At 37.9% G+C, this 12,158-nt stretch overlaps 1 protein-coding gene across 3 annotated transcripts in view; it reads left to right on the top strand.

The window, feature by feature from the left end:
- The window catches only part of tanc1b (tetratricopeptide repeat, ankyrin repeat and coiled-coil containing 1b), a 321,757-nt gene that overhangs the window by 224,917 nt on the left and 84,682 nt on the right, over positions 1-12,158 (top strand). For all 3 annotated transcript variants that reach the window (XM_079822412.1, XM_079822411.1, XM_079822413.1), the window contains 2 exons: positions 449-730; positions 2,959-3,110. In XM_079822412.1, coding sequence (XP_079678538.1) covers positions 449-730; positions 2,959-3,110 — 434 coding nt within the window. The remainder of the gene's footprint in view (positions 1-448; positions 731-2,958; positions 3,111-12,158) is intronic.

Here is a 12,158-nt window from a genome sequence, read left to right as displayed (position 1 = left end):
ACAGCCTTTCCAAGCACTTGACTACTTTATTTTATGCCAAAGCTGCCCAAATGATTGAGAAACACTATGATAAAAGTTCATATATGACACTAATGTCATCATATCAGTGACGCTTGGATATCCAACACGCTCAGTTTACGGTTTACTGCCACTGGATGCCATTCATATTCACACAAACGGCTACTAAAAGTGATGAAAGTGCTGTATTATGTGTATCATTGTGTTCTTTTCCACGCTTATTTTGTATCATGCACAATAAAAACATACCACCCCTGAGTGAGCTGAAACATTAGCTGAGGGAAAGTAGTTTTTTATGTATTATCCTTGCATCTTAGGTCTAGTCAGTGGCGGACTAGAATAGGACATGAAGATAATGATACATGTACAGATACATGTAACCCCTGATTTGTTTGCATATGATTAAACCTGTGTGTTGTGTGTTTTGCAGCTCGCTTTGCTCCGTACAAACCCACTGACATCATGCTCAAGCCGCTGCTGTTCGAGGTTCCCAGCATCACCACTGACTCTGTGTTCGTGGGCCGCGATTGGCTGTTTCAGCAGCTTGAGGATGACCTGAGGCCCAATGAATCAGGCGAGAGCTCCGGGTCCATCCTTGTCGGCAACGTGGGCTTCGGCAAAACCGCCATCATCTCCCGCCTGGTGGCCCTCAGTTGCCATGGCGGCCGCATGCGACAGATCGCATCCAACAGCCCGAGCGCATCTCCGAAAAGTGAGTCCTGAACACACATGCTCACGGGCCTTGCATAAAAAACAAGAAGACCATTCTTACTTAAATTGTTGCATTTAATTAAATGAGACCGAGTTTACACAAGAATGGTTTTTTTGAACAATTTCCCAGTCGTCTTATGCATTCACTACCTTTAAATTATGAAGTTGAAATGTTTGGGGTTGGTAAGATTTTTTTCATCTGCTCACCAAGGCTGCATAAATTTGATCAAAAATACAGTAAAATCAGTAATATTGTGAAATATTATTACGATTTAAAATACCTGTTTTCTATGTGAATATATAGTAAAATGTAATTTGATCAAAGCTGAATTTATCATCATTACTCCAGTCTGCAGTGTCACATGACCCTTCAGAAATCATTCAGATATGATGATTTGCTGCTTAAAATTATCATCAATAGGGTTGTGCCGATGGACGACATCACGATGGAGCGCCACCATCGTGATGCTACGCCCCCATTGCGAGTCTGTTGTGAGTGCGACACACACTAATCCTCTTCTATAGTATTAGTTAAACTAAAAACTTAGCAGGGATTGCTCTGTAAATTAAATTGAGAATGTAACTAATGCATATATGCTATTTTAAATACTGTAGTCTATGCCAGATAGCCTACATTTTGAAAACATTTGAGGCTGAAACATCCATAAGCATGCGTGTTTATTTAAGCACTTCCGTCAGTGAAACAACACACTACAGCCTATAAAACATTTAAACGATTTTCAGTAAATAATGGTAACCTCAAGAATATAAGAAAATTAAATATTAGTTAGAAAAATATTTGTTTCATACTATTTCCCCGCAAAGATGCGTCATAGCCTACCGCTCTGCGCTTTGAGAGGAATGGGACACAAGCTGGATAGACCTTCTCAAATATCTTCGTCTTCATGTGTTCCACTGATGTTGCAAAGCAACACTTGTTGTAAAAGGTCTGAAGAGCGGATTTTATCTTCCACAGGGTCAAGACATTTAGGCAATGTTTGATTATTCACTGCCAGAGAAAACGAAACTAAAATCACCGGCGTGTGTGTGAAATGCGCTATTCAAATAAATCAAACTTGACGCGCCTTACCAAGTTTAATAACAAGAACAAACTGTGTTAAATAACATTTGAAGTAATAGGGTAGGCCTATTCGTCCTACAGTGTTTTTTATACTTTACCACAATAAAGGATGTGAAAAGACTTAATTATAAGCAAACGAAAGGAAGAAACGTTTAATCCCCTGCGAACATAGGTGCGACGTGAGTGAAGAGTTGGGAAAAGAAACGAGATGTCCATGTCCATTGGGATAAAATGGACTAGGCCTATTGTTAAAATTCACGGAAAATCGAGTGACCCGATCGCAAAACAGAATCAAAAAAGTGCTCTCTGATCATTATTTCCTTTCTAGGCTAAACAAAGCTTTGTGCTTCACTCCTGTGGTAATATTCACGTGAAACAGCTTCACATACAAAACACTGGGTTAGTAAAATAACAAAGTTATTTTTTTAAAAGTAGCAAATAGTATTTATGTAAAGAGATATATTAAAATAAAAAGAGCTCAACTCTTAAGTGGAAGGAACCTATTTTTTCCCCCTCACGTGCAACCTAGCAGATGAGAAATGATAGTTTTAAGAGAATAGTATTTATGCAACGAGATATAGTATATTATCTACATATTTACCTAACCCCCCCCAAACGACGATATCATCGACCATCACAATGTTTTACTGTAAACATCGTCAACTGCCAATTTAGGGGACATCGCCCAACCCTAATCATCAATGTTGAAAACGGCTGCTTCATATGTTTTAGAAACCGTGATTTATTTTTTTCAGGATTCGTTGATGAATAGAAAGTTCAAAAGAACAGCATTTATTTGATTTAAAGTCTTTTGTAACATTATAAATGTCTTTACTCTCGCTTTTGATCAATTGTATGTGCCCTTTGCTAATTTCTTATTAATTATTGACCCTAAACTTTTGAAAGGTAGTGTACTTCAATCTCAACTGAACAATCAGAACAATTCTATTAGCAATGTATACAATTTTTTTTCTGTGAAGCATGTAATCTACGACGTGACGCATGTACCATATGTGCGTTTACACAGACTTGCAAGAAACAATAAATGATGGTCTGAGTTGTTTGTGTATTGATCTATGACTCTTAGTAGAATAACAACAGCTGGTGATGTTTGAGCTCATGTGGGTATTCATCTGTCACATGTCCAGGTGGGGAGCCGAGTTCAGATCTGCCTTTGAGTCAACCTCCTCAGCCGACCCCTCCGCCCAGTGCCACCAACACCCTGCGAACCAGCAGCTGTCCCAGCACACCTGAGCTGCAGCGCCGCCGCGAGGAGGCCGTCAGACGTCTGGCTGCAAAGGTACGCCCACAAACCTTTCCATGATATGAAGGTGGAAAAGGAACGAGATTCCAACTTGCTTTGCTCACATAAGCACCATAACTCCACGTGTTCTCATGTGTTTGAGTGCGAGGACTGAGTGATAAACTTTAATTTTTTCCCAAATTCCGTTTTATTTTTGGACTTCATTTTAATGGTTAAATTAAATTTTAGTAATCAAAAAGCATGTCTAATTAATTGAAATCATGAAACTTAAAGAGCACCTATTATGGCATTTAAAATGTTCCAAATATTGTTTTAGAAATCCCCAACAACAGTTTTGCATGCATGCAATGACAAAAAAGACTTTAGTTTTCTTATAATATGCATTTATTTTAACCTGTTTTGACAGTGATTCTCAAATGATTCCTTTAGTGATTCACTTTTCAAAACCCCGCCTTTACGTGACGCTAATCTGCGGTGATTGGTCCGATGACCCAGTCAGTTGTGATTGGTATAGTCTGTGCAGATATTTTCGGAAACAGAACGCCCATCAAAGTCTTATAGTGACAGTAATTTGTTAATATGTGTCAGGAGTTATGAATATGAAAACCGCGTCTGTACCGTTTGATTGTAATATGAGCCTCAGCTGATCTCATTCATAAAAAACTCCTCTATTCTCCTCACGAAGACTCGCGACAAATCAACATCCCTCAGGGCTTTTAGTTCAAAAGTGTGCAGATGAGGAGACATATTGATAGATTCTCATATGTCTGTGTCAAATTTCTAAACAGAGGAGTATTTTTTATTCAATACTTCCTCAAAATGCGCAGATGTAGCCTAATCATGAGCGATTGAGTCTCTTATGTGTTGTTTTCAATTCATCCTGGCAGCCGGAGGGCGCTCTGTGCACATGTAGTCCATGTACAGACAGACGAAGAAGAACCATGTGCCATAATAGAAGTCCATAATAAAAGCTTCCTGAGATCGCAAAACATGCAAATAGAGACATTTGAAGACTAATAAACACACAATCGCGACGATGTATGGTTTGTCTTCAAGCCACTTAGTCTTCAAATGCTCATCCTTGGGCAGATGAAAAAAGTTTGCTTTTGAGTCGCACTTTAGAACAGCGTCTCGTCGCCATGATGTTTTCTAGTTTTCACTGGCGTCTCGTCGCCATGATGTTTTCTAGTTTTCACTGGCGTCTCGTCGCCATGATGTTTTCTAGTTTTCACTGGCGTCTCGTCGCCATGATGTTTTCTAGTTTTCACTGGCGTCTCGTCTCCATGATGTTTTCTAGTTTTCACTGGCGTCTCGTCACCATGATGTTTTCTAGTTTTCACTGGCGTCTTGGAGCGTAATAAGTGGGCGTATCGTATTCAAATAACTTGACAAGTTGACGTCATCTAGTCAGAGAAAAAGCTTCGGTCTTCTAACGATTCTTAAAAATGACTCAGAGTCGACTCTTACTTTTGAAAGAAAATAACTATATATACGGTGTACTGTCATATTTCAAACTTTGCAGGATGTTTTTGTTCACTTAGATCTATGTTACACACTACATGAAAGGTACATTTCAAAATGCCATGATAGGTGCTCTTTAATTTAACAACAGTTTATTAAAAGTTGAACAAAAATTACATGTTTAGGGCCAGATGAAGTGTTTTATTTATTTGATTTATTTTTCCATCAGAACTCTGATTCATTGATTCATTCTTCATTCACTCTGTGGCATTTCTGGGTGTATTGAAATGTTTTAGTTAAAGTTTAGTTTGATAAATATTGCTATCTGTATTATTATATTGGTGCATATAAATGGACATTATTAAAGTGTCCATAACACACACAGTTTCTGCCAGTCTCATGTCAATCTTGAGTATCTATAGAGTAGTGTTGATCCTTCATATCTCCCAAGAGTCTTTATTTTTATCATATTTATAAAGACAGATAAACTGTACCGATTCTTTCTGAAAACAGCCGAGCTCGTGGAGGCGCACAGTGGGCGGAGCTAAAGAGACACACACACACACACAGAATACATCATGACATTATCCCTGGATAACTCTTGATTCTCTATACATTGGTGTTGTTGTCATTTATATGCACTTGCGTGCCGATTGCCAACAAAACACACACATTTGATCAGTTTCACTCACCGCCTGCAGTTTCCACTCATGACCGGGAACAAACACACACACTTGCAGAACTCCAGAAAAACAACGCTGGGTTATTTGGGAAGCTGAACCTCACACCAGAAACACACTTCTTTAGTGACATTGTTGATTTAGTTGTCTAAAAACAAAACGGCAGCTCTGCCGACGGCTCCCATAACCGAACTTTGATGGACATGCTCTTGCTCTCGCTCTGGGTGAAGTGTGTGTGTGCTCATCCGGGAGAAGTGCACATACAAGGAATTCCACCCTTTATGTCTTTAAAACGCTGAAGGAGTGTATTTGGCACAGAAATACATACGTCCAACTTTTTTTATTTTATTTTGTCCATGTTTAGCATCAGAAGCAACTCTTTAACAGAGTGAATAAGTCAGAATGAATGAAATGGCACTAGACCCCTCCTTTAAATATCATTCTTCAATGTGTTAATTTACTGAAAAACAGTTCTTTGACTCCAACCCAGATCTCGAACAGCCACCCCATAATTGAATTTTCTGTTAGAAAACGAGCTGTATGCTGAGAGAATGCTGGCTGAACTCATGAAGGACTAATGCTTACACGTTTACCCGCGTCAACCTAAACAAAGCTTGAAATCCGGATTGATTCGACACATTCCAGCATTGATTGTTGATTGGACAGAATCCTGCCACAGAAGCAGCAAAGCCGTATCTGGTTTTAGCTTCCTGTATGTATAGAACATTTCACACAGCCGTGTATTGAAGTGGGCGGGCCATCCGATGGATCTCTCAGCTGCGGTCCTAATGAAAACACACAGGTGTGCAGCAGCCGAATCACAGGTGCAGGGTCACGACCTCTGCCTGATCTACAGTGCTGACAGTCTCTTATGTAAGACGTGTATGTCACAGTCCTGTTTGGATGAACATCAGTTAACATGTAGATTTTTTTTCTTTCACTTTGTGCCGATTGAAGTCTATATGGGGTCAAAATTTGACATCAATGGATATTGTTTAAAATGATTGGGCTTTTTTGATCTGTGACATTAATGACAGCATTAATTGAATTTAATGTCTTTGAGAGCCTCTTAAAGAGAACCAAGCACATCCATCTACTATAATATAATGAAATATGTGCATAGAATATATTTAATTTAATCACAATACTTTTACAGATACATTTATATGGCCTTCAATGGCTAAAAGGCTTTTTCGTGTCCAGTCAAATTTGTTCGTGCTTTTCATAATACACACCGTTTCAAAGCAGCTTTACAGAAAATCATAATGTGCATAATATCTTAATATGTTCATGCCTCATAGTCGCATTTAGTAGATTAGAGCTGTGTGATAATATAGTTACATTTTGCGGTGACACGAGCAGTTGAGATTTGCTGTAGAGTATATATCACTTTACATGAGTATACATTATATCCAGCTTTATATCGTTTTTGCTAGCAGAATTGTGCAGTTATGGCATCTAACAGCAGGGTCTACAGTAAATGGACTGTGTTAACCAGTCAAACTTACACCTCTTGGTTTGTTTGCCGTGCACATGCATGCAAACTCTGACATACAGTGCTTGAAAATATGTGAACCCCTTGCAGAATCTGTGAAAATGCATGCTATTTTTTTATTTAGTACTGTCCTGAATAAGATATTTTACATAAAAGATGTTTACATAGAGTCAAACACAAGACAAAACAATAGCTGAATTTATAAAAATGTATAACAAAAGTTTATGAACCCTTGATTCTTAATCCTTTGTCGTTCCCTGATGATCCACGGCTGTGAGTGTGTTTTGTGATGGTTGTTCTTGAGTCTCTTGTTTGTCCTAAACTGTTCAACTGTAGCCTGACGGGGTCATACTCAGAGATGTATAAAGTACTAGAGACACATACTTGAGTAAAAGTACAAGTTCCTTATCAAAAAAGTGACTTGAGTAGAAGTTGAAGTGCTCTTTAAGCACCACACTTAAGTAGAAGTACTAAAGTATTCAACATTTTTTGTACTTAAGTATTACAAGTAGTTTATTTTAAAATGTACTACTCAAGTACTGAAAGTAAAAGTACAAGTATTGTGTTATGTAGTTATTAAAGAAAGAAGTCAAAAGTTTGAACATCATATTGTTTTTATTATTTCAAATGATTAAGCTAAAGGACAATCACAATGTTGGTAGGTAATTTTTCTACATATTGTCATATAAATACCCTGAAAATACTGTAGTTCATTAAGATTAAATCTTACTATAACCACTCTTACTAAAAAAAATGGGGTAAGCACACTTATATTCTCATTTGAAGAGGTGTTCTGAGTAAATGATTTGTTTGTAACACTTTACAATATGGTTTGATTTCTTAACATTACATTAGTTAATGTATTAGACTAATAACTAACATGAACTAGATCAATACATTTGTTACTGTATTATTCTTTGTTAATCTTAGTTAATAAAAATACAGCTGTTCATTGTTTGTATATGTTACTTCACAGAACACATTAACTATGTAAACAAATAGAGAGCAATTTGAGCGCAAGACGCTCGTGTTGTTTTAAAGACAGTCAATGCGCGTTCGCGGGGCTCTTTCGCGCGCGCTCTCTCTCTCATGTGCGGTAATGTGGGTTTGGAGTGGAATGATTCGTAACATTTTTATAATTGTAACGAGTAACGATGCAGCACATAAAAAAAATATCGGAGTAAAAGTATTAAACTCATCGAAAATATGTACTGAAGTAAAAGTGGAAGTAGGAGAAAAAAATAATACTCTAGTAAAGTACAGATACTGCCTTTTAGTACTTAAGTACAGTAGTGAAGTAGTTCTACTTCGTTACTATACATCTCTGGTCATACTACAGTATGATGAGTCTGATGCTGCTCCATTGGGCTGTGATTATGGGGTGTGTTTCAACCGAAACAGGAAGGAAAATGCCTCTGCACTCAATTGGATAGACTTATAACCAATCAGAGCAACGGAGTAAGTTGAGCGACGCATAGTTGTCAACAGAACTCAACTGCACGCACGCTGGAAGAAGTAGAAGTAGAAGAGGAGTGTAAACAATCTTTGCCGGTGTTTTAAAATAATTTAAGGATACACAGAGTACTTACCAACACCACCATCATTTTTGAGTAAAAGAAATCAACCCAAGCACTCTTTGGTGACGTGGATGATTACGCTACTGTCCAATTTGATTGGTCCGAACTGCTCTGGTTCAAGCATAGTTGCGTCACAACGGATCAAGTCCAGACTGAACTTCCCCGAACTCAAATCGGTGCTAAGTTCGGCTAGCATTCAGGCTAGTTAAACTGACCAATGTTCTTCAGAAAAATCCTCCAGGTCCTGCACATTCTTCAGGTTTTGCATATTTGAACTCTCTTCAGCAGTGACTGTATGATTTTGAGATCCATCTTTTCACACTGAGGACGATTGAGAGACTCAAACACAACTATTAAAAAAATTTCAAACATGCCAGGGGGTGAAAACTTTTGAACTGGATGAAGATGTCCAGATTATGTTTTTCAGAATAATAAAATAAAAATAATAAATCATTATTATTTTTTTCATTTAGTACATTTAGTACCCTTAGGAAGCAACAGAAGACATTTACCTTGATCTTCAATATGTTTTCACCCCCCACTCTTAATGCATCGTGTTTCCTTCTGGAACGTTTGAACCGTTTTTAATAGTTGTGTTCGAGTCCCTCATTGGATGGAGAATCCAAAAATTTGCAGAACCTGAAGAATGTTGGACCGTTTACCTGCTCATGACAAACAAGAGACTCAAGAAGTCAAGTCAACTTTATTTATGTAGCGCTTTTAACAATGCCGATTGTTTCAAATCAGCTTCACAGTGTTAAACAGGAAAATAATGCAACAGGATTTTATTTGGCCGTATAGCCGTTCTGGAGAAAACGGTGATGTCATCAGTTTATTTAAATTATCATTTATATTTTTATATATATATTATTTGGATATTTAGTTGAAAAATGTAGTGTCCTCAACTGAGCAAGCCAAGCCAGAGGCAACAGTGGCAAGGAAACCAAAACCCCATCAGGTGACCTAATGGAGAAAAATAAAGTTCTCCTCTGGCCAATTAACAAACAGCGTATGATTATTATTCAAGCAACTTTACACGTCAGAGGTCATAATAGATCGGAATATTCGAAAGATCGGAGGCAGCACGCCAGAGACGGGTTTATTGAGGATGACATAGATGTAATAATTATTAAATAGGAATATTCGAAAAATCAGAGTCATCATGCCAACCATCACAAAACACACACACACGGATCATCAGGGAATGACACACAGGATTAAGAATGAAGGGTTCATAAACTTTTTTAATAAATTAAGCTATTGTTTTGTCTTGTGCACTATATGTAAACATATTTTATGTAAAATATCTTTTTCAGGACAGTGCTAAATAAAAAACAACATGCATTTTGTATGATATGTCTTAATTAGTTAAAATTATTCATATTTTCACAGATTCTGCAAGGGGTTCACAAACTTTCAAGCACCACTGTATGCTCACTTGCTGTTAAAATTGTGATTTTTCAAAATGGAATTGCTTACATTATAACAATATAGCTGTTAAATGTAAGTTAGGTACTTGCTAAAACATCTTAAGCAATCACTTTGCACACAGACCACTTAAAATGATATTCTCATGACCTTCTTTCAGGCTCTTATGCTTTAGTTTGTGCAAAACACATTATTTTTTCCCATGCAGCGGCTCATTCTGTGTCCTCAGATGATTTCAGATGTGTTTTGTTCATAGAAATGGGTTTTATGCAACTGCAGTCGCATCACAGATGAAGATTCTCTCTAGCACAATGCATGGACCAGACGAATCGACAATTATAATGTACTATATTTTCATGTAGTTGTGTTTTTCTCAGGTATCTTAGTCTCGGTTTGATGCAGACTCTTGTATGAAGAGCACATGCAGTTGTGCTGTAATGTTGCTAATGGACTGTGATGAATATGTGGTGATGTCACCGTTTCTACCGCAGCCGTTTTAGTCAAGGACCCGCGCTTCAGTGTGATGATGTATTTCCCCTCAGACTGACGTTTGTGATGGAGGGTGTAGGGGTGGGCGATATGGAAAAATATCATATCACAGTTCCTTTTCATGTTGGTTTAAGACTATTTTGCAAGTCACTGAGCAGCACAGCCAAACTCATTTACATATTTTAAAAATGTTGCCTTAAAAGCACACAAAACATAAAAGAAAAAAAGAACGGCAGACCATTTAGGCCAAAATTTTGTATCACTTTAGAGTGAAATTCTCACTATTAACTTTAGCTGTTTATTAGTATGCGTATTACTAGGATACTGGCTTTTTATTAGCACATATTAACGCCTTATTCTGCATGATCATATTCTACATCCCTTAATCCTACCCAATAACTAAACATAACTACATTACTAACTATTAATAATCAGTACTAAAGGTGTAGTTAATAATGAGAATTGGAGCCTAATCTAAAGTGTGACCCAAAATAAGTTTTATTTCATTTTTGTTTTTTTGTTATTAAAGTGCCCATATTATGGTTTTTCGGACGTTCCCTTTTTCGATCATTCCCTTGGATTGATATGGTAAAATCAACATCATTGTTACTGTCTTTACAGTGTGTGCAATCACTGAGCTTTTGGAAGCCTCTGGAGCTGAAGTTCAGACCAATAGTAGACCAATCACAACAGACTGGGCTGTCTGACCAATCAGAGCAGAGTAGACCAATCACAACAGACGTCAACAATCACATCTGGCCAATCAGAGCAGAGTAGACCAATCACAGCAGACTGGACCATCTGACCAATCAGAGCAGAGTAGACCAATCACAACAGACTGGGCCGTCTGACCAATCAGAGCAGAGTAGACCAATCACAACAGACTGGGCCATCTGACCAATCAGAGCAGAGTAGACCAATCACAACAGACGTCAACAATCACATCTGGCCAATCAGAGCAGAGTAGACCAATCACAGCAGACTGGACCATCTGGCCAATCAGAGGAGAGTAGACCAATCACAGCAGACTGGACCATCTGACCAATCAGAGCAGAGTAGACCAATCACAACAGACTGGGCCGTCTGACCAATCAGAGCAGAGTAGACCAATCACAACAGACGTCTACAATCACATCTGGCCAATCAGAGCAGAGTAGACCAATCACAGCAGATTGGACCATCTGACCAATCAGAGCAGAGTAGACCAATCACAACAGACTGGACCATCTGACCAATCTGAAAGGATAGATTTAGAGAGACTTATTCATCTAATCATCAAATCATTTGAGAATCATTGAAAAATGTGGTGACATGCAATGTCTATTATGAGACAATGAAAGTGTTTTTTGACCTTTGATGCATGTAAACCTGTTGTAGGAGACGCTAAAACAAAATTAGGAGCCTTTTATAATAGCATAATAGGGGCATTTAAAATATTAGAACAAAGATGCAAATTACAAATTATAGTACACATACAATGATACAAATGAAATAAACAGTGTTTTAAATGTTCAGCTACAGTAGGTGTTTAACAGTAGCATTCGTGTAAGAAATTGAATAATCAGTCTTCACTGTAGGAATTAAATATACACTGATTCTTATTAAAGCTACAAAAGTTACTCAGTCAAGAGCAGTGAGTGATTTTGTCTTTTGTTGTTTGATTGTCATTGATGCTTTTTTGATCAATGTAATGTTTCCTCGCTGAATGAAAGTATAATGTCTCTGAAATTGGTGTGAAAAAGTGCATTCGTAGATCCTCATTAGTGCTCGCTGTGGGGAGAGAAGGAGAGAATCCCGGCGATGTGTCTTAGGATGATGATTCTGATTCTGCTTTTGAAGTTTTTGAAGTTCATAGAGGAGGGACTGGAGAGATGCCAGCGCTGTTGTTTGGAACGGCGTGTTTCTGCCTTTTGAAATGCCGAGGACTGGAGTTGAGATGGCATGAACCCGAAGA

This window comes from Gobio gobio (genome assembly GCF_949357685.1).
Source record: "Gobio gobio genome assembly, chromosome: 7".
NCBI classification, from domain to species: domain Eukaryota; kingdom Metazoa; phylum Chordata; class Actinopteri; order Cypriniformes; family Gobionidae; genus Gobio; species Gobio gobio.
The sequence above is the reverse complement of the archived record's forward strand: the minus strand, read 5'-3'. Positions and strand labels throughout refer to the sequence as shown.